The 22,194-nt window shown below is 37.0% G+C and overlaps 3 protein-coding genes across 3 annotated transcripts; 1 reads left to right on the plus strand and 2 right to left on the minus strand.

Moving 5' to 3' along the window:
• The first annotated feature begins 2,628 nt into the window (after positions 1-2,628).
• On the plus strand, positions 2,629-5,918 carry LOC143586639 (uncharacterized). The gene is made up of 3 exons (XM_077068136.1): positions 2,629-3,131; positions 3,562-3,687; positions 4,454-5,918. The coding sequence occupies exons 1-3, from the start codon at positions 2,742-2,744 to the stop codon at positions 5,870-5,872; spliced, it is 1,935 nt and encodes a 644-aa protein (XP_076924251.1). The 5' UTR covers positions 2,629-2,741; the 3' UTR covers positions 5,873-5,918.
• Positions 5,919-7,561: 1,643 nt separating this feature from the next.
• On the minus strand, positions 7,562-10,970 carry LOC143586641 (OVARIAN TUMOR DOMAIN-containing deubiquitinating enzyme 2-like). Its single transcript, XM_077068138.1, has 8 exons — positions 10,884-10,970; positions 10,727-10,772; positions 10,522-10,630; positions 9,758-9,849; positions 9,161-9,223; positions 8,950-9,068; positions 8,787-8,862; positions 7,562-7,679 (listed from the first exon to the last, which is right to left on the minus strand). Exons 1-8 carry the CDS (start codon positions 10,946-10,948, stop codon positions 7,623-7,625), a joined length of 627 nt encoding a protein of 208 aa, XP_076924253.1. The 5' UTR covers positions 10,949-10,970; the 3' UTR covers positions 7,562-7,622.
• A 6,493-nt stretch (positions 10,971-17,463) lies between these two features.
• On the minus strand, positions 17,464-22,086 carry LOC143586642 (reactive Intermediate Deaminase A, chloroplastic-like). The gene is made up of 6 exons (XM_077068140.1): positions 21,924-22,086; positions 18,503-18,618; positions 18,341-18,385; positions 18,142-18,215; positions 18,002-18,051; positions 17,464-17,614 (listed from the first exon to the last, which is right to left on the minus strand). The coding sequence occupies exons 1-6, from the start codon at positions 22,084-22,086 to the stop codon at positions 17,520-17,522; spliced, it is 543 nt and encodes a 180-aa protein (XP_076924255.1). The 3' UTR covers positions 17,464-17,519.
• Between the last annotated feature and the right edge of the window lie 108 nt (positions 22,087-22,194).

Consider the following 22,194-nt stretch of genomic DNA (forward strand, 5'->3'; position numbering starts at 1 on the left):
AACCACACCACCATACCTGCAACCAGTCACCTACATCACCACCGCCGGAGAACCCATAAACCCAGATTCCGGTCAAACTCGCCGGAGAAGACACAAACCCAGATCCATCTCCACTCCCACCGGAAACCACCATGGTCAACCACCCTCTTCGATTGCAATCAAGTCCAGGGGTTTTTATATAGAGAGAACCGAATTATTCTATGCACTTGATTTTCTATATAAAAATCTACAAATGGTTTCACAATCAATTATTGACCATACTACAGGTCTACAACACAGGTTCACCGCCAAGATTGAAACCTGATCACATAATTGAATCTTTCCCATTTGCCCCAATCGAGCCCAAATTTACAACCACCACCAAACGAGCACTAATTTTGCAATCGATTCCTCAAATGCAACGGTGGAAAACCAATTTACAGATCTGGTTCTTTAACCGTAAATTTTTGACTTTAACCAACTTACCTTCGGCTACAAACATATTGAGCTAAGTCAGCGTCTTCTTAAGATTCGCCGAAAGATTCTTGTTTTTCTCTTAAGCAGCATCTGAATTTGATTGGGAGTGGATGGCAGTGGTGGTGGGGGTGATGTCATATAGCAGGGGAGACAAGGAAGAAGATAGTGGTGGTGAGGGTTTGACCGGAATCTGGGTTTATGGGTTCTCCGGCGGTGGTGATGTAGGTGACTGGTTGCAGGTACAGGTGAAAAGACAAAAATGCCCTCACATGCGTCTCACGTGAGGGCATTTAACTGAGTTTTTCTAACCCAGTTAGCGTAAAGGACATAACGTGTAGAAAAAAAAAGTTTAAAGTACACCGCCTGCAAGGAAACTTAGAAAAGGACACGAACCGGTTTTTGGCTTTTTTTAAAGGACAAAATTTGTAATTCTGTCTTTTTATCAAGAGGACAAAGAAATGAATTGTAATTATAGAGATGAGGATTGGGACGATTGGGAATGCTCTAACATAGAGGTGCACAAACCGGTTTAAAACTCAAAACCGGTTTGGGTTAAAACCGGTTCGGTTTGGTCAATAAAAGTCAAAACCGGTTTATGATCGGTTTTGGTTCGGGTTAAAACCGGTTTCTTACCATGGTACAATCATTTTTGGTTTGGGTTTTGATCTTGGTTCGGGATTTGACCGGTTTTTGCTCGGTTTTGGCCGGCTTTGGTTCGGTTAACCGGTTTGGGTTGAGAAAATTACAAACTGGTTCCGAACCTACAGTTTCAATCGATTTCAAACCGGTTTCTACATAATCGGTTTCAATTCAATTTTCAGGTCAGTTCGGTTAACTGGTTTATTTGCACACCTCTACTCTAACACAACAACTCTAACCAGCTATAAATAAAGTGGTGGTAAAATATTAATAATATAATACAGGTAAAGGTCAGACTATAAAGGGAGAAAAATATGAAAAGTGTGAGGAAGATTTGTGATCAGAAGAAAAACCCATAAAAAAAATAAAAAAAATCATAACTCAAAATATAAATAAAAAATAAAAAAAAAAGTAAAAAAAAAAACTAAAAAGTTTCTCACGTCTTTCGCGTTTACAACTACCCCCCCCCCCCCCCAAAGACACAATAGAAAAAAAAACACAATGATAAATAAAAAAAGACACAATGCCGAGTAAAATATAATATAATGTTGAGAAAATATAAGACAATATTAAGAAAAAAGACACAATATCAAAGAAAAAGGACACAATTAATGACAAAAATAAACAACAAACACAATAATAAATAAAAGACACAATGATCTTATTTTCTCAACATTGTTTTTTTTTTGTTGTTGAGAACAGGAAAGACGAGGGAAACATTTTTGTTTTCCTTTTTATTATTTTTTTCAATTTTGAGTTATGATTTTTTTATTTTTTTTTAATTTTTTAACTTTTTTTTACCACAAATCCCTTTCATAATTTTCATTTTTGTTCTTCTTTGTAAAATAGCTTGACGCTAGTAATATACTAATATAATAGAAATTTATAATACCGAATGCTAATAAAATAGTGTAATAAAAAAATAATAAACTAAAAGTCTGAGAAGCATAATGAAATGAAAAAAAATAGACTCAAGTAAAAAATAAGGTGAAATTAAGTCCTTAGATTACTCCCTTAAAAACTCTTCGAGTTTAATTATATATTTTTATTTAAGAACTTATATAGTTAACAATATATTTGGAGATGCGCAAATTTGGCAAATCATGTTTAATTCTCTCATACCCATATACCGTCTATAGTAAAGCTTCCACTAATTTTATAGAAGCTGCTGTTTGTCTTATTTTCTCATATCCAGCCATCTTAATCTTTCATCTCTTAAACTATCCGATTAAAATCCCAATTAAAAATACTCAGTTTTACACCGACCAACTCATAAAAACACTCACGTTAATAGGATTATTATTTATATTTATTATATTTAATAGTAATCAAAACAATAATCCAAAACAAACATAATCTCTCATTTATTCATCAAGGTCGATGATTAGTCATTCAAGAACCAAAAAGTAACATAATTGTACTCCAATATTTAATACTCTAACTTCAAAACTTACACTAAACCCCTCAAACTTCACACTATATACCCACAATTACACACACTTTAATAGTGTATATATGTATAATATAATACTATATTCATGTGAGAGAGAAAAATCATCACTTTCCCAAGAAACCTTGTGTGCTCTCTGTTTTAAATAATAAGTTTTTAAAGGGTATTCACTAATGGCTAAATCTTGCCGGAAAACATGAAGATAACCGGAAAAACAGATCCACCGGCCACTGCATCAACCAAGATTCAAACTTTCAACCCGGGTTCGGATCTTTTTCAAAAACCCATTTCGAAAAACCAATCGGGTCGGAAAACCCGGAACTCCGGCGACGGCGTACGGCTGAGACGCGACGGCGTTACGGCGGCCGGAAAAAGGGTTTCTCGGCCGGAGACGCCGTTGCTCCGGTGGAAGTTTGGTGAGGGTAAGGAGGAGGATTTGGAGGGGAAGGATGGCCGGAAAATTGGCCGGAAAATGGTGACGGCGAGGCAGTTGGCTGCCGGAATGTGGCGGTTGCAGCCGCCGGAAGTTGTCGCCGGCGGCGGCGAGGTGTGTAGTGTTGCTAAGAATAATGGGTTTTTGTCACAGGTAAAGAAATTATAATTTTCTTTGTGTTTATTTAATTGATTTATTAGTTATTGATCTTCAATTACAATTTACAAACCCTAATTAAAGATCTGTTAAATTAGGGTTTTTTTTTATTTTATTTTTAACTTCAATTTGTTAACCCAAATTCAATCCTTTTTGGGTTTTTTAAAATCTTGAAACAAGATTAAATCTTTTTGATTTCTTGTATTTTTCTTTAAATCTTTAAATAGAATAAGTTAATAACCAAACAAGTGAACAACACTAAATTTGGGTGATTTGTGAAAAGTCAACGTTTGACTTTTGAGTAAAGAAGTTGCTTGTTTGAGAAGAAAATTGGAAAAAAGTATCAGAGTTTAGACTTGAATCTTGATGTTGAGTTAGAATATCAAATGAATCTTGATGTTGACACTGACTGTTTTGTAACTTGCAGCCCGCGATCGAGCATTCGGGCATTCATTCGCCTGCCCGACACAATAGGAAATCATTCGATTTGCATAAAGAAGTGCCACAAAGTCCGAATTCCGTTACCGGATTGAGAAATAAGTTTGTTCACAAGGTAAACTTATCAAATACTGTGATCTACTTGGTACCTGTAATTGCCAAAAATTATGCTTTTTTTTTTGGGTACATTTATCAAAACAAATTCTTTTATTATAAGTATTGATCAAATTTCTCAAGGAGATTGAATACTTGCATGTAATATTAGAAATTAAAAGTATGGCCACTAATTGAAAGTGACAGTTATTATGTACAATAACTATTGGTGCTATATGTTTGAGTTATTTAATGTTTTTTTATTTTTGCGTGTTCCGTTTTGGACCCGAAGTTTGAATGATGACGGAAACTGATATAAAAGGATACAAATATGATAGTATGATGTTATGTTTTGGTCCCGGTTAGAGGTGTTTGAATGTGCGTTTTCAAAAACCGATATCAGATAGTCTGTTAACTGAAGTTTATATATCTGTCGGGTAATTTACTCACACATCCAAACTCCCTCAGGAGATGAGAAATTTAGTCTGATTTATGTTTTTTTTGAAGTCACCGACTTTTTTTGCCAAGAAATTGTATTGCCCTTAATTTCTTTGAATAAAATTTTTCAAAACTCACAAATATTTATCAAAGTTTTAGTTTTTCTATATAAATTCCAAATAATAATAATTAATAATTAATAATAATAATAATAAATACTAATTACTTGCCTGTATTTGTACTGCTTTCAAGTTTTAATTTTTTGTTGAAAACAATCTTTCTTGATTTAGTAAGTTAATGATAATGATGATAATTGAGCCGTATCTTTTTCTGCTTCTATAATCTTGTAGCTTGAACCGACATTCCATTTTTCCAACTCTGCCATAGAGGGCGCAACCAAGTGGGACCCGTGTCTACGAAAACCTTCAGAAGATGCAAAACGAATCTATGGCGAATCAAAGCTTCTAGAAGAACAAGTGTCAGTGCTCGAATCTGCTCGGGCCCGCATTCATGATCTTGAAACCGAAAGACGCGCGTCAAAAAAGAAACTTGAACAATTTTTAAAAAAGCTAAATGAAGAACGCGCCACGTGGCGGAGCCGAGAACATGAAAAGGTTCGTGTGGTTATTGATGATATAAAAACCGAATTAAACCGGGAAAGAAAAGGCCGACAAAGATTGGAGATTGTGAATTCGAAGTTAGTTAACGAGTTAGCGGATGTCAAATTATCAGCCAAACGGTACATTCAAGAATATGAAAAAGAAAGAAAAGCAAGAGAGTTAACGGAGGAAGTATGCGATGAATTAGCTAAAGAAATAGGCGAAGATCGAGCCGAAGTCGAAGCGTTAAAACGGGAATCTTTAAAAATGAGAGAAGAAGTTGACGATGAAAGAAAAATGCTGCAAATGGCGGAAGTTTGGCGGGAAGAGCGTGTTCAGTTGAAGCTCGTTGATGCGAAAGTAACACTCGAAGAAAAATATTCTCAAATGAATAAACTAATAAAGGATCTTGAAACTTTCTTGAATTCAAAAAGATCCGATCTTGATGAAGAAGACATTAAAAGAGCCGAAACCCTTAAACAGTTTGCTGATTCGGTTAGTATTCAAGAAATTCGCGAGTTCAAATACGAGCCCGCGGACCCAGATGACATATTTTCGGTTTTTGAAGAGGTTAACGCGAAAGACAGCCAACAGTTCGATAAAAATGGTGATATTGTTGAAGATGAAGATGATGAGGACGAAGAAGATGATGAAAGCGGATGGGAAACGGTGAGTCATCTTGAAGATCACGGGTCGAATTATTCACCCAACGGGAGTGATCCATCTGTCACTAGAAGCACACGACGAGAGTGGGAAGAAAACGGCAGGACCCCAGTAGCCGAAATAACCGAAATCTTTTCAGCAACGAATAATAATAATAATAAGAATCCGAAAAAAGGGTCTTCAATTTCGCGGCTATGGAGGTCGTCTTACTCGAGCAACGGTGAAAACGGCAAGGTGATATCGATGGAGGGGCGGTTATCAAATGAGACGCATCTTTCAAACGGGACCCACCTGTCACCGGGCGGGAGCTCGGGGGTGAGCCCGTCCGAGTGGAGTTGCTCACCTGGGTCCGGGAGTAATGTGCATTATAATACGAAAGGGATGAAAGGGTGCATCGAGTGGCCACGTGGCGTGACGCAGAAGAACAGCTTGAAAGCGAAGTTAATGGAAGCGAGGATGGAGAGCCAAAAGGTACAGCTGCGCCAAGTGTTGAAGCAGAAGATATGACGGTAATGAGAAAAACATGAGCGCGTGGTTTGTCAAAAGGCGGGTCAAAGGATCGACAAGTGTATAAACGACGTATGGTATGATTTGATGCGGGTGCTCGGTTTAACAAGGTGTAGAATTTTGAATCTTGAACATACATTTTGCAGGGATTGGTAATATGATTAGATTAAATTTTATGTAATGTTCATTGTTCAAGAAGATGCAGACATTGTTTACTGTTGTAGGATTATATAAATGCGACGCGACATATCGAATGAAATATGTTTTCGTTCAGCGTCTTCTTCGTGCTATATGCACGACCCGAACATGACCTGTTTAGTTAAACATGTTCGTATTTTAAATAAAGGAACAATATATTACATCAAACAAAGTTAGGTTTGTGCTAGGCTTGCTATAAAGTTTATAGTTTTATATTTTAATTTCCTTGGTGATAATTTATATAAAAAAATTGGATATTAAGAATTGCATGTCTCGACGAATAGTTTTTAACAAACTAACGGATATGGAGCAATAGGGTACGATTTATGGCTATGGAAAATGATTTTACAACTGAATATGAGATTGAGATAATCCTGCTCTGTCACGACCAATTATCATCCCTAAAACGAGCCACGCGGTTTGTAGAACACCTTTATAACACAGGACATTAGCTCGAGTCGTGAAAATTTTAATCTTATTAACACTCGGTTTTTGGTAGCGTATCATTGTCAAGCGTTTATTCGATGATAGTTGTTCGAAACTGGGAAGAGTTTCGGGGTCTCAAGCGTATGTTTTTTAAGAAATGAATAGTTAGAAATATTCTTGAAAAAAATTGTCATGTTACAATGGTATGTATCATGCATATAGGTGGCAATCATGGCCCCTTATTCAGATAATGGGTTTGATTTGGGCAAAAATAAATTGTTCATGGGTTCATTTGGGTCATCTTAAATTAGTCAATGAGTCTCTATTTAAGTCTATATTCAAATTAATAAACATGCCAATTGTTAGAAAATTTGTTAACTTCGTCTTCCTTCGGTCGGCCTACCATCGAAGGATGTTAGCCAACTCAGAAGAACTATAGGCTCGGGTAGGTCAAGCGAACTGATTCATTTCATTATTTGCTTTCCGACAAAACTAAGCATCTTGCCGCTGGGTAAAGGCAGGGCTCAAACGGGTTAGCACCACCCATACATACCCTACTGTCGCCGCACCACCGCGACTGCTACCGTGTTCGGATTAGTTTTTATTAGTTTTTTTTGTCAATATGTGAACACCTTTAGCGAATCGAGTCATGTCTGGGTCAACCTAGCTGCGGCTTGACACGTTTTCCAGGGTAAATTCACAATTAGAGCAATACCATGTTAATTTATTTTATTTTTTTAAATAAAACAAGATTTTTGGGTTAAACATGTTGGTTTCGTGTCAACCCATAAGAATTCGAGTTCATGTACGCAACACAATTTTTTGGATACATCTTGAATTTTCGGATTCAGCCCGTGAACAAGGCCCATTTATAACTTGAATTTTCAAATGATATAAACAAGGTCACTTGAGAAACCCGAAAACCAAAAGCTTTTCAAAGCAAACCGCAAACAATTTGAAAAATTTATCATTGATGGCTCGGTTTATAGCTACAATGAAAACAATATCGTATAAAAGAAACCAACGATTCCGCCCTTAAATTATTGTCTATAGTACAACACAATTAAAAAGACAAACTTATTGGGTACAATCCAGAACAATTAAATGGCAATTGATTCTTATTTCTTCATTTATATTCTTGAAAGTTAACATGTACTGTTACTTGTGCATGCTCCACGGCTTCCTAAATTGTCAAAAAAGAAAAAAGGCTTATTATCCTCATTTAAATGTGATGGTTTTATAACAAAAAATCAATACTTTTATGGCAAATTGGAAATAAATAATCTCACATTTTGTGTATTGACCGATAATAATCTCACCTTTAAAAATCACTACCAACGGTCCAACCTTTGAACTATTTTTGTCTCAATGGTCCTCCATTAAAAACTCTTAACACCGTTACGTTATTTTTCCGAGTTTCAAACTGATGTTTTAGGGCTTTTGATAGGAAAAATGATACGAGTCAATTGATGTAAGTAAAACTTATCTCGAAACGATGTATCAAATGGATTGATTTTTGTTAATTGGAAATTCAAACACCCGAATTGAAACACTGTTTCGTCGTTTGGATCACCGTTTCGAGATAAGTTTCACATCAGCTGACTGTACCCTTCTTCTGATTAAAAGCCCTAAAACATCGGTTTGAAACTCGGAAAAAAACGTAACGACATTAAGTGTTTTTTAACGGAGGACCATTGAGACAAAAATAGTTGAAAGGTTGGACCGTTGGTATTGATTTTTAAAGATGAGATTATTATCGGCCAATACACAAAATGTGGGATTATTTATTTCCAATTTGCCTACTTTTATTATTTCAGTAACTTTTGTCAATAAACGATTAAAAGTAAAACACAACCCAAGTCACAGGGCCGGCTTCGAGAAAGAAAAAAAAATTTGGGGCCGAAGGCGAAAATATTTTTGGGCCTTAAGTAAAAGAAGTATTTTGTTGGGTTTAAACACTATAATTTTTACATGGGCTTTCTTGGTTATTATAGTTTGGGTTGTGTAAAAAACTTTTGTATAAAAAAAAATTAAGCATGAAGTGAGGATAGAACCCACAATCTCTTGATTGTAAATAGTACCCTTTTGCCACTAGACCAATCTATTGGTTATGTAATTGCGTTTAAACATTAAATATACATATTATTTTTAATAAAAATACAAATAATTTTATTAAAAAAAGAAAAAAATTCCGGGCCTAACGGGGTGTCAGGCCTATGGCCGTCGATCACCCAGCCACACTCATGGGCCGGCCCTGCCAAGTCGACTCGTTTGTAAGTAAATGTCTAACCTTTTGACCAATTACACCAATCTGGCAAACCCCGCAACGCAACGTGAAATTGGCAGTATCCGTATAACTCCTTTTTCTAAAACATGTCAAAAACAACCATTATTTTTTTCACAAAATAAAAATAAAAATTGACCTTTATATAAACTACACATTTTTTGTATACCTTTGTTGATCCTTTACAAGATTTAAAGCAAGTGATTCATGTGTCCCGATCGTCCTATCAGAATTTACAGCAAAAATCGTTTGATCAAACTCCTCAGGCGCTCCGTCAGTAGGCGACACCTATAATGACATTAGCATTATACAAAACATAAATTTCCTAATATTTACTATTTACAATAATGAAATTTAATAGTAAAAATATCAAGACATACAGCTAAAGCATCATAATGGAGTCCATCATATATCAGCATAACTCTTTCTCTATATCTCTTTTCCTGTCACACAATAATAAAAAGAGTGAACAGCGGTTTTCGTTCATGTGGTTTGTCCAAATATGCGGTTTTAGTCCAATAGTTTCAAAATTGTGATTTTCGTCCATGTGGTTTCATTTCACTTGCAATTAAACCCAAATTCATTAAACCCGTTAAGTCTTGTTGTTAAACCCACCAGCGTGTCCTTCACGTGAGGGGTATTTTTGTCCTTTTTCCCCAAAATACACCCCATCCCCTCACATGAGGGGCTTGCGAATTATGACTGGGATTTATTTGAGAGAAAAAGGACAAAACTGCCCCTCGCGTGAAGGACACGCTGATGGGTTTAACGACAAGACTTAACGGGATTAGTGAATTCGGGTTTAATTGCGAGTGAAATGAAACCATAGGGACGAAAATTGCAAATTTGAAACTATTTGACTAAAACCGCAGATTTTGACAAACCACAGGGACGAAAACCGCAGTTTACTCTAATAAAAATAATGAGTTATTTAGATTTTATTGCCAAAAACACGAATGTTCGACATAAATGCTGACCTGTCCATACAAGTCACATCTTGTGGTTTGGATATCATACGCTGCAATTTCACGACCGTAATAATCTGCTAAAATTGTAACCCCTTTTGCACCTTCAAAATAGTTTTACATATAAACTTAAATCATAATACCGTACTCAACGATAAAATGTGATACACGAACGGTTAGAAATAAATAAAGACCTGTCAATTTATGACACAGACCTGTTAATACAACACGACACGACACGGGTTTTAGCAGGTTTGTGTTTGAGCTTAACAGGTTTCGTGTCTTAAACAGGTCGACATGTTTAAGACATATTAAAATTCGTGTCTTAACAGGTTAAAAAACCTGTTAACCTGTTACTAACCTGTGTAGATTTTTAATTTAAATAAATAAATAAATATGCACTCCTAAAGTCCTAAACCTAAACTCATACTTATATACGACATTTCACTAATGCCCGTCAGAACCCGCTATTATAATTTTAATGAGTGTTATGATTTGCTTCTATGGTTTTTTGTTTCAAGTATGTTATCGATTTTTGGTTTTTTGTTTCATATATGTTAAGGATTGTGGTTTTTCATTTCAAAATATGTTATGGATTATGTGTTAATTACGACTTTTATGCTTGTTTTGAAAATTTTTGTTTCATTACACATGTATTATTCGTTGGAAAAAATGACACGAGTAGTTATCGTGTCGTGTTCGCGTTTAGTATAGCAGGTCATTGTGTCTTAACGTGTCGTGTCTGACATGTTATGACAGCCCTAGTAGAAACATACCTCCCCATTTCTCTGGGTTAAGAATCCAAGCACAATATTCTTCATTCGGTTTTCCAAGAAACGCTTCAGAATATTTTGTCAGATCACTGGCGACTGTAGCTGCTATAACCTTTAAAAAATACAAAACAAAATAGTTAACACCATAGCTTATTTAATATTTAGAATACAAATGGCAAAAAAAAAAAAAGAAACGATCGAATTTAACCTGTTGTAATTCTGGAGTCTTGTTTTTGTCATGGTCCATGACATACCTGCATGAATATAAACAACCAAAAATAGATCAAAAATCAGTAGTCTGCAACTCTGCAAAAATAAATAAATAAATAATACGAAAACGACTGTGTGATGTTTTAGAGATTCACCCAAAGGCGTTAAAGAGGCAGCTATTATCAGAAGGAATCACCCGTCTAACTATATTACCTTCCATCTTGTAATATATTCACCTGAAACCATCAAATTTGTGCAGGTTAAATGGTAAATTCAAGAACAATACTTCACAAAATGAAAAACCTTATATCAGCAACAAACAAAAATAAAAGAGAAACTCAAGCAACTAGGCCTGTTAACGAACTCAATGAACACGAACCGCGGCATGTTCGTGTCCGTCCATTTAACTTTAACCGAACGCGAACGCGAACATATAATCGAACAAAGTTTTTTGTTCGTGCTCCTTCATTAAGAAAAAAGGCATGTTTGTGTTCGTTCATTTAACTTTAACCGAACACTAACACGAACATACAATCGAACAACTTTTTTTGCTAGTGTTCGTTCATTAAGAAAACAGCCATGTTCATGTTCGTTTATTTAAACTTAAACGGAGGCTTCACGAACACAAACTGACATAAACAAACAAAATTAAACATATACAAACTCCGGTATATAATCACGATGATTTATCTTTTTCAATAAAAAAAACTAACACACACATAAACGAACGAACGTAATTAAACGAATATGAATGAACAAACATAAACGAACAAAACATATGTTCATGTCCGTTTGTTTACGGTTTAACTAAACGAACACAAATTTTTGTTCATGTTCATTCGTTTATTAAATAAACGAGCATAAACAAACTTCCCGCCTCACCGTTCATCCGTTCATGAATGTATGAATGTTCATTTCATTTACCAGCTTACATGCAACAACGTAAACGAACATAATTAAGCGAACGTTCATGAACAAAAAGTGTGACCATATTCGTTCATGTTCGTTCGTTTTTTAAAATAAACGAACTTCCCACCGAATAGTTCGTGAACGTTCAGCTCATTTACCGGTCTGCGTGCAACAAAACAAACAGCTGGTGTGCACACCTTTTCTTCACAAATTTACAACCAAGATCACACCCAACTTATACATATACTCGATGCAATTCTTGATTATATATTAAAGTAGCAAAAGTGGTCAATGACTTGTTGTAAAAGAATACACTTTACCACAAGAAACTTGATGGGCATGCAAAAGGTACTAAATTAAGTCTTGTGTAAGCATCAAGTTATCAACTTTAATCAAACCAACATCATTACATATTAATATAAAGTAAATTAATTTAGATATGTGGGATAAAGGGTACCTGTAAATTGATTCAAATTGAATGATATGAAATTGATTTTGAGTGTTTAATGAGAATTTGATTTGATTGCTTTACAAGAAACACAAGTGCATATATACCTTAAATATTTTTTATAACAGATATTTATTATAAGTATAAATATGTGGCTCTAATAATTATCAAATTATTATAATATTATGGCGTATAGGTTTTTATTAATCCCAACTATTATCTTTTGGTTGTCGGTTCCAATTAACGAGTTGGCTACTGACAGTTTCATGGTACTAAACCCGGTTTTACGACCCTAAATCTATTATGTTTGGCTTATTTTATTACATGGACTAATACAATGTTATTGGGCTGAGGGGGTTTTGTGGAAGTAACCCTAACTGGGCTAGGCCCATTAGGGTACCATGATGGTGGCCATGAGGCTCTCTATATAAGGAGGTCTCCACCTCCTTATTAAGGGGTCATGCTCAATAAGAGCCACCACCACTTTTTGTGTCTGTAAACAAGAGATCTTTGAGATTTCTTAGCAGTCACCTCCACACCCCCGAAAAACCATTGCAGGTCTCAAGCAACCGGAGGAGAAGATCAAGACGTGGTTTGTTCATCTCGAAAATCCGTGGAAACATCGTCATGGATCAGGTCAGATTCATTTCATGCTTCGACATTGGCGCCATCCGTGGGACAGCAACGGACTACCCTTCGATCTTCATCTCGGCTGTCAGATCTCCCCCAGGAAAAACCCAGATCTGGAAGTTTACAGAAAAAAGCTTCAAGGCTTGTTCTATTAAAGCTCAAAAAGATCCATAGATCTAAAAGAGGCTTCCAGATCTGTGCAAAAAGAAACTGCCTGGTTCGAATGATCAAGTCTCCGGACCTGTGATGGTTTTAAATCTGCTCCGAGCTTCAGATCTATCTAGATCTGATTTACAGATCTAGATCTAGATTACAGACCTGGATTTTAGGTTTAAAATTGCAGATCTAGCTCTTAAATTGCAGATCCAAAAATTACCAGACTCCCGCCGCCATGTACGCGCGCCCGCGGATTCTCACTCCGCAGCCATGCATGTGCCGCCGCGGGAACCACCATGCGGGTTTCGCGCAAAAGACCTCCACCATGTGGGTTTTGCGCAGAAGACCGCCATCACGCATGCTCGCCAGCGGGTCACCATTCCGCCAACAGGCGTGAGCGCCCGTGGAAACCACCGCGGAAACCACCATGTGGGTTTTGCGCAAGAGACCTCCGCCACGCACGCGCGCTCGCGAGTCACCACTCCATCGCCGTGCATGCGCGCATCAGGCCGAGCGCCATACTTTAAGGTTGGGAATCCTCATAATATCCCATATGGCTACACGCCATACTTAAAGGTTGGGAATCCTCATAATATCCCATATGGCTACGCGCCATACTTAAGGTTGGGAATCCTCATAATATCCCATATGGCTACGCGCCATACTTAAGGTTGGGAATCCTCATAATATCCCATATGGCTACGCGCCATACTTAAGGTTGGGAATCCTCACAATATCCCATATGGCTACACGCCATACTTAAAGGTTGGGAATCCTCATAATATCCCATATGGCTACACGCCATACTTAAAGGTTGGGAATCCTCATAATATCCCATATGGCTACGCGCCATACTTAAGGTGGGGAATCCTCATAAGCCCATCAGGCCAAGCGCCAAACTTAAAGGTTGGGAATCCTCATAACCCATACGGCTTCGCGCCACATGCTCACACATATCACACAGTCTACGCGCACGCGCACGCGCACGCAACATCTGCGCGTGGGACATAAAGTCTACGCGCACGCGCATGCAACATCTGCGCGTGGCGCATAACACAAAGCCAGAGCCTATGCGCACGCGCATGCAACATCTGCGCGCGTCGCATGACGCGCAAGCTTCATTATTATTATAGCTCGTAAGTCGCCTCTCGCGCAAGCTTCATTATTATTATAGCTCGTAAGTTGCCTCGCGCGCAAGCTGTTATTATTCTTACAGCTCGTAAGACGCCACGCGCGCAAGCTTTATTATTCATACAGCTCGTAAGACGCCTCGCGCGCAAGCTGTTATATTCATACAGCTCATAAGACGCCTCGCGCGCAAGATGTTATTATTCATACAGCTCATAAGACGCCTCGCACGCAAGATGTTATTATTCATACAGCTCATAAAACTCCTCGCGCGCAAGCTATTATTATTCTTATAGCTCGTAAGACGCCTCGCGCGCAAGCTTTATTATTCATACAGCTCATAAGACGCCTCGCGCGCAAGCTGTTATTATTCTTATAGCTCGTAAGACGCCTCGTGCGCAAGCTTTATTATTCATACAGCTCATAAGACGCCTCGCGCGCAAGCTGTTATTATTCTTATAGCTAGTAAGACGCCTCGCGCGCAAGCTTTATTATTCATACAGCTCATAAGACGCCTCGCGCGCAAGCTGTTATTATTCTTATAGCTCGTAAGACGCCTCACGTGCGCAAGCTTTATTATTCTTATAGCTCGTAAGACGCCTCGCGCGCAAGCTTTATTATTCATACAGCTCATAAGACGCCTCGCGCGCAAGCTGTTATTATTCTTATAGCTCGTAAGACGCCTTGCGCGCAAGCTTTATTATTCATACAGCTCATAAGACGCCTCGCGCGCAAGCTGTTATTATTCTTATAGCTCGTAAGACGCCTCACGCGCGCAAGCTTTATTATTCATATAGCCCGTAAGACGCCTCGTGCGCAAGCTTTTATTATTCCTACAGCTCATAAGACGCCTCGCGCGCAAGCTGTTATTATTCTTATAGCTCGTAAGACGCCACGCGCGCAAGCTTTTATCATTCATATAGCTCGTAAGACGCCTCGCGCGCAAGCTTTTATTATTCTTATAGCTCGTAAGTCGCCTCGCGCGCAAGCTTTTATCATTCTCATAACTCATAAGTCGCCTCGCGCGCAAGCTTTATTATTCTCATAGCTCGTAAGTCGCCTCACGCGCAGGCTTTTATTATTTGGCGTGCTATATCTTGTTCATGCCAGTACACCATCATTATCATAAAAACCACAACATGTCACCATCATGGAGAAAACCTCTCAAAACTCAAAAACAATAAAGACAAGGCCAAAGAAAAGGGAAAAACCGCCTCATGGCCTAACACACCTTATAAAGTCCAGCGCTCCACCTAGACGCTTGCGCGCCCAGAAGCAACGCTGGACTTGGGGGGGCTTGTAGGGGTATGGTACTAAACCCGGTTTTACGACCCTAAATCTATTATGTTTGGCTTATTTTATTACATGGACTAATACAATGCTATTGGGCTGAGGGGGTTTTGTGGAGGTAACCCTAACTGGGCTAGGCCCATTAGGGTACCATGATGGTGGCCATGAGGCTCTCTATATAAGGAGGTATCCACCTCCTTATTAAGGGGTCATGCTCAATAAGAGCCACCACCACTTTTTGTGTCTGTAAACAAGAGATCTTTGAGATTTCTTAGCAGTCACCTCCACACCCCCGAAAAACCATTGCAGGTCTCAAGCAACCGGAGGAGAAGATCAAGACGTGGTTCGTTCATCTCGAAAATCCGTGGAAACATCGTCATGGATCAGGTCAGATTCATTTCATGCTTCGACACATATATACCTTAAATATTTTTTATAACAGATATTTATTATAAGTATAAATATGTGGCTCTAATAATTATCAAATTATTATAATATTATGGCGTATAGGTTTTTATTAATCCCAACTATTATCTTTTGGTTGTCGGTTCCAATTAACGAGTTGGCTACTGACAGTTTCATCTTTTAACGTATTTGTTCCTAATGGTCCGCAACTAATAGAATTCTAACGCCGTTACTTGTAGGTCGCCGGAAAAACGCTTTTGGCCGGAAAAGTTGCATTTTTCGTCGGAAGACTCAGCCTAAACAATTAGGGAATCCGGCGAGCACCACCAACCAATTCCGACGATGATTCTAGGGATCCGGCGACCTTAATAATTGGGGGGATTTTACTAGAAAAAGGTCCCTAAAGGTCATATCTAAGGTTACAAAGATGCTTAGACACGAAAATGCTAAGTTTTTTTTGGAAAAAATGTGAGTTTTCCGGACAAAAACGTTTTTCTAGCGACTTGCAACTAACGACATTAGAATTGTGTTAGTCGTGAATCGTTGGGAACAAGTATGATAAAAGGTGGGATCGTTATCAGCCAATTCATTAGTTGGAACAGACGACTAAAAGATGATAGTTAGTATTAATAAAAACTAATACACCTAATATTATTGGTTTTAAAATGAAGATCACTTTAGACACATAATATAAAAAATAATGAAATACCTTTATATTTTTTTATATGAACAACTAGCTTGAGCCACGTGTATTACACAAGTAATTAATTAAAGTAAAGTATTTAATAAATAACCAAAACACAATTCAACAACATTCTTAAAAATACAAGCAATGCCGTTAGCAAGACGAGAAACACAACCACATAAACAAGACAAATTATACATCAAACTCCAATAATTTTTTCCAAATTTAGAGATTTTATTTGACCCAAAATCTTTTAAACGTTCAAATTCTCTTCAAGAATCATGTTATTCCTCGTTTGTCAAATACACCAACAAGCAACCAACACAATGGAATGAAGAAATCTCTTCCTACTATCAATAATGGGGGCGTTTATGTGAATTTAAAAAATGTCATTCAGAGCAATAACAAAGACCGGAGAAATCTTGCACCAAACGCTTATGTGTTGCCAAACCAAACTGCTACTAGACAAGAGGTAAACATGTATATGGTAGTCTCCAAGACCGAACCACAAAGGGAACATTCGGAGCCAACCGGGGTGATTATGGCTATGAAAAAAATTGTGAGGATAGATGAATAATAATAAATTTTTTAAAATTTGTGAAAGATTAATGTAAAAGTGACAAGTGATAAAATACGTAGTTTTTTTTATTAAAGTATTTATTAACTGAAATTGGCTTCAAAGTGGACGGTTATTGCTACTAACTAAATTAACTGAACCGTCTTTTTCAATAAGAGTGAGGGAGGGGGAATGGATTCAGGGCGGCAAGTATATAACCGACGTTTTGGTTTATAGTTTTTCATACATTATTGATTGGGCTAATTCAGTGAGATAGTATCGCTCACCCTCGATAACTGAATTAGCCCAATCAAAGACAAAAAATGTATGGAAAACTATAAACCAAAACTTCTGTTATAGGTTCGATTTTAGTTTACAACCAAATCGAACAATGCTTATTGTTTTTTAACTTATTTCATATCCAATATATCACCATGTCCAGACTTTAGTACTATCAAAATGAGTCCATTTTATTACAAACATGTTGCAACAATGACCATGTTTAATTTTATTACGACAACATCGTCCGTGGCTAAACAACTGAGACAGGACAAGATTCACTACAATAGACAAAACGAAAGAAACTACAATACTGCAATGCATTCAATCTCGATTTTTGCATCCAATGGTAATGCTGCAACTTGGTATGTTGAACGAGCTGGTTCTGGTGCAGGGAAATCTGAAAAAAAAAACATTTTCTCATGACTAAAGAAACTTCAATCATTAAGACTATGTGTAGTGGAGGGCTACAAAATCGGGGCGATTTTCGACACGTGGCGTCACGTGAGCAGAGGGGCGATTTTCATTTTAGAGGTGTAGTGGTGTTGTAGCCTCATCGCATCATATATATATATGTGTGTGTGTGTCACGCACACATACTAATATAATAATAATAATAATAATATCCAAACAAAAACACCAGGCGACAAATCTATCCCTCCCAAACCCAATCAGCCCCACTTATCCCGGGGGGGGGGGGGGGGGGGGGGTCCACATATCGCCCAAATTTGGGGAATTTGTCGGCCCACTACACACTGTCTAAGAATTGAGATTAATCATAACTCACATTTAGCATAGATCTCATTAACCTTCTTAAAGTCTTTCAAATCAGCCAACCTGCAAACCAAAAATATCATTAAAAACAATGTTCAACATTTTTTCTAAAAGTTAAAGATGATGATGACGACGATAGATTTGCATGATTACATGATGGTAGTTTTAACCACCGAGGAATAGCTAGCACCGCTAGCTTTCAATATCTCTCCCATATTCTTCATAACCTGATAATGCAAGCCAAGTTAAGATAACAAAACAAATATTAAAATTCAAAATGTCTCGTCTGTTCCAATTTTTCTTTTTTGAACAGATTTCAAGTAACTTGCATATGTATAAATTATTAAATTACCTGCTCTGTTTGATCCTCCACACTGTCTGAAACAAACTTTCCAGTCTGCACAAGTACCAAAACATGGAGTATTTATCAGTGAAGTGGTAATTCAAATGAGGGTAAAAAATTGATTAAAGATGCATTTAATAATTATTAAAATTTTAAAAAAATGTAATTAACCTCTGGAATAAGACCAAGAACACCAGAGAGAAATACGGTATTATTGGACTTTATGGCTTGTGAATACGGACCCAAAGCAGCCGGAGCCTTGTCTGTTTTAACAGCCTCCTTTATACCTGTATCAAATATCAACAAACTTAAATATCTCCTAAATCGGTTTTCTCTATTTCATTCTTTGAAACAAGCCTACTAAACTCACAAACAACCATCTTACGTACAAGTTACAACAAATTCCTGGAGCAAAGAACTGAAGATAACAACTTATAACTTGCTACTTTCCCTGTTCGTGTTCGTCCGTTAAGCTTTTTCCGGACAGATGAACGGTTCACGAACACTCTACAGAACAAAAACCGTGCCCGTGTTCGTTCATTAAGAAACTGAGCTTGTGCATGTTCATTCGTGCCTGTTCGTTAATATTGTAGACGAACGCAAACGGACACCAATGAACACTATCGGACACAAACGAACGCAATCAAATGCTAACGGGCGCTACCGGTGAAATCTATGGACTAACAATATCTGACAACATATCATATGGACTATCGTATCTATGTGATTTAAAATTGACATATTATTAGAAAATTTTAACAAAATACATAGAAACCAAGTTACATGATATGAGGTTCGGCGTAAACGAACACTATCGAACGGAATTTTCTTGATCGTTCATTTATTAAAAGGACGAACTTCCCGCCGAACAGTTCGCTGGACGTCCGGTTCGTTTACAGCCCTAATCACAAATTCATTACTTTTTCCAATAAAAACGCGTTCAACATTTTAACAAAATGTGATTTAAAATTGACATATTATTAGAAAATTTTAACAAAATACATAGAAACCAAGTTACATGATATGAGGTTCGGCGTAAACGAACACTATCGAACGGAATTTTCTTGATCGTTCATTTATTAAAAGGACGAACTTCCCGCCGAACAGTTCGCTGGACGTCCGGTTCGTTTACAGCCCTAATCACAAATTCATTACTTTTTCCAATAAAAACGCGTTCAACATTTTAACAAAATGTGATTTAAAATTGACATATTATTAGAAAATTTTAACAAAATACATAGAAACCAAGTTACATGATATGAGGTTCGGCGTAAACGAACACTATCGAACGGAATTTTCTTGATCGTTCATTTATTAAAAGGACGAACTTCCCGCCGAACAGTTCGCTGGACGTCCGGTTCGTTTACAGCCCTAATCACAAATTCATTACTTTTTCCAATAAAAACGCGTTCAACAAATCTTGCTCTTTTCTTTGAAGAATTTCAAACAATTAGTTTGTGAAGTCTAGAATAAGCAACACTAAGTGCAAGTAAAATTCAAAGTTGAATTTTTCGTTTCCAATTAAAGTCCATCCGCTTGGTTAACGCTAGCAAGAGTGAAACCTGATTCTTAAACATATTCAAGCACACCCATAACTGATGGATATAAAGTAACAAAACCAAAAAGTGTTTTATACTGTGAATTCCAATGTGTATCTCTGAGCTTTAAGATATGGTTATTGATTCACCCAAGTCCCAACTCCTTGTAGCAAAGTTATCTTCCAAATGTTTTTTACTTTCGCAAAGTTTATCTTGTCATTTGCAGGATGCACAAACGACATTTGTTAAAGATGCTACCGTCAACAAAATCTACAAACGTACGTATGTTTGTTCACAACTCCCTCAACAAGAAGTGACATTTGATAAACACGCTACCGTTAACAAAATCTACAAACGTACATATGTTTGTTCGCAACTCCCACAACAAGAAGTTGAATTTGGTGAGCAAAACAATGCATATAGAATGCCGAAACAATTTCTATTAAGATTAAAGCATGAATATGTTAAAAAAAATGCATATAGATTAATCCGTTAAACGCACCCGACATATTACATGCGTGCTTGAATATGTTAAAAAAATCAGGTTTCACTCTTGCTAGCGGTATCCAACTTGATTGACTTAATTGGAAATAAAAAAAATACGGCTTTGTATTTTACTTGCACTTGATGTTGCAGATTTTAGACATCACAAACTCAATTCCCAAAGTCTTCAAGCAAAATTTGTCAAATGTGATTTCATTGGTTTTTTATACCAAATATCTACTTGAAAAGTTTAGATTAAAGGGCTTTAACAAGCTCTTTAAAAAGGTTAACTCTTTTTGTGAGAACCCATAGAGAACAACTTTAGATATATTGTACTTTTATGTTGCATTTGTAATAGCATTTCACATACTTATGTTGGCTATATGAAATTCAATACGACCAAACTGGACCGGAAAAAATAATTACATAGCTTTAGAGCAATAGTCAACCAATCCCAAAAAATTTCCGACCCCGTGAAAAATTTTACAGGGTCCGCCACTAACCCCTACTAAAGACCACTAAAACAATTTGGACTCCAGCAACATCAAAGACATGTAATGAATTATACAACAGTCAAAAACTTCAATGTGTTAAATATGTAAATGAAAATCATCTTTCACAAAACTAATTCTCTATATCTCTCGCAAGCTACTCGAGCTCGGATCGATAAAAAGCTCAAAATGAGTCAAGCCCAATCCTCGAATAAAGCTCGTTTATTTATTAAGCCCAAGCTCGAGCCTTGTATGGAAAGCTCGTTTAGACTCGTCAAGCCTCAAAGGACCTAGTTTATTTTAAAGTTTTACCTATTTTAGACTTCTATGTATTAATTTCACATTCCATATTCGAGCTAGAGCCGAACTTAGGCTCGTTTAACTCCTTTTTCTCAAAATATATAAAAATAATTAAAATCGTATATGATTCGATTAATAAATAAAAAACTAGTCAATCCCAAGCTTGAAAAATAACTCATGAGCGAGCTCTAGAGTTAGAAAAAAAAGCTCGAAACAAGTTGAGCTTGAGCTCTATTAAGTCGAAACGAGCTGAGGTCGACTCAGCTTGGCTCGTTTGCATTAACTTCTCTCAATAATAAAATTAGCATTTCTAATATTATCTAGTTCTAATCCTTGCAGTAAATTAACTATTAATTCACTATACATTCCTCAACATTCAATAAACGCTTTTTTACTCAAAATATATAAAAATAATTAAAAACAAATATAACTCAATTAAAAAATAAAAAATGAGCTCGGGCTTTGAAAATAGAGCTCAAAACGAGCCAAGCTTGAGCTCAAGCTCTGTGCAAGTTAAACGAGCTGAGCTCGAGCCTAGCTTGGGCTCGGCTTGGCTCGTTTGCACCCGTACCTATCTCTCAACAATAACATTATGACTTCAAATATTATTAATCCTTGGCTATAAATTAAATCAACTATACACATTATCAAAACCTAGAACTCGAAAACCTAACGGCGTAATCCGTTAACTTCTAAACGTTACACGACCTAATATAATATTATATAACAAACAGTAACGGAACTTGTTAATTGATTAATTACGAAGCGTTAGTTACTCACTAGCGTCAGTAGACACGGCTAGGCATGTAAATTGATTAGATCGGTGGGGATGATACGATACGGAAGATGTACGGAACATTGCGGAAGTGATCGGAGATCGGTGGCGGAGTGTGGCCGGAATAATATTGCAGGATGTTGTTACGGCGGAAATGGATGACGTCATTGTGGTAGTAGTAGTGGCTACTTACTGGCTAGTGTTACTGTTGGGCGCCGCACAGGTATAAAAGTGAGAGGGTTGTGTTTGTTTTTGGACCCAAGATGACAAGGGCTT

The sequence above is a fragment of the Bidens hawaiensis genome, unplaced genomic scaffold (assembly GCF_021521415.1).
Source record: "Bidens hawaiensis isolate Kalapana, Puna unplaced genomic scaffold, B.hawaiensis_p1.1 tig00034747_1, whole genome shotgun sequence".
NCBI lineage: Eukaryota > Viridiplantae > Streptophyta > Magnoliopsida > Asterales > Asteraceae > Bidens > Bidens hawaiensis.

What these genes read in the sequence shown, in the direction of transcription:
- LOC143586642 (XM_077068140.1), bottom strand. Translation starts at nt 22,086, where the DNA reads ATGACGTCATCCATTTCCGCCGTAACAACATCCTGCAATATTATTCCG. An exon ending in TGGAGGATCAAACAGAGCAG is followed by an intron (nt 18,216 to 18,340) that starts GTAATTTAATAA and finishes TTGCATTATCAG; the next exon opens with GTTATGAAGAATATGGGAGA. An exon ending in GTGGTTAAAACTACCATCAT is followed by an intron (nt 18,052 to 18,141) that starts GTAATCATGCAA and finishes TTTGGTTTGCAG; the next exon opens with GTTGGCTGATTTGAAAGACT.
- LOC143586639 (XM_077068136.1), top strand. Translation starts at nt 2,742, where the DNA reads ATGAAGATAACCGGAAAAACAGATCCACCGGCCACTGCATCAACCAAG. An exon ending in ATAATGGGTTTTTGTCACAG is followed by an intron (nt 3,132 to 3,561) that starts GTAAAGAAATTA and finishes TGTAACTTGCAG; the next exon opens with CCCGCGATCGAGCATTCGGG. An exon ending in GAAATAAGTTTGTTCACAAG is followed by an intron (nt 3,688 to 4,453) that starts GTAAACTTATCA and finishes ATAATCTTGTAG; the next exon opens with CTTGAACCGACATTCCATTT.
- LOC143586641 (XM_077068138.1), bottom strand. Translation starts at nt 10,948, where the DNA reads ATGGAAGGTAATATAGTTAGACGGGTGATTCCTTCTGATAATAGCTGC. An exon ending in GATGTGACTTGTATGGACAG is followed by an intron (nt 9,224 to 9,757) that starts GTCAGCATTTAT and finishes ATTGTGTGACAG; the next exon opens with GAAAAGAGATATAGAGAAAG. An exon ending in TTGGTGTAATTGGTCAAAAG is followed by an intron (nt 7,680 to 8,786) that starts GTTAGACATTTA and finishes TTGACAATTTAG; the next exon opens with GAAGCCGTGGAGCATGCACA.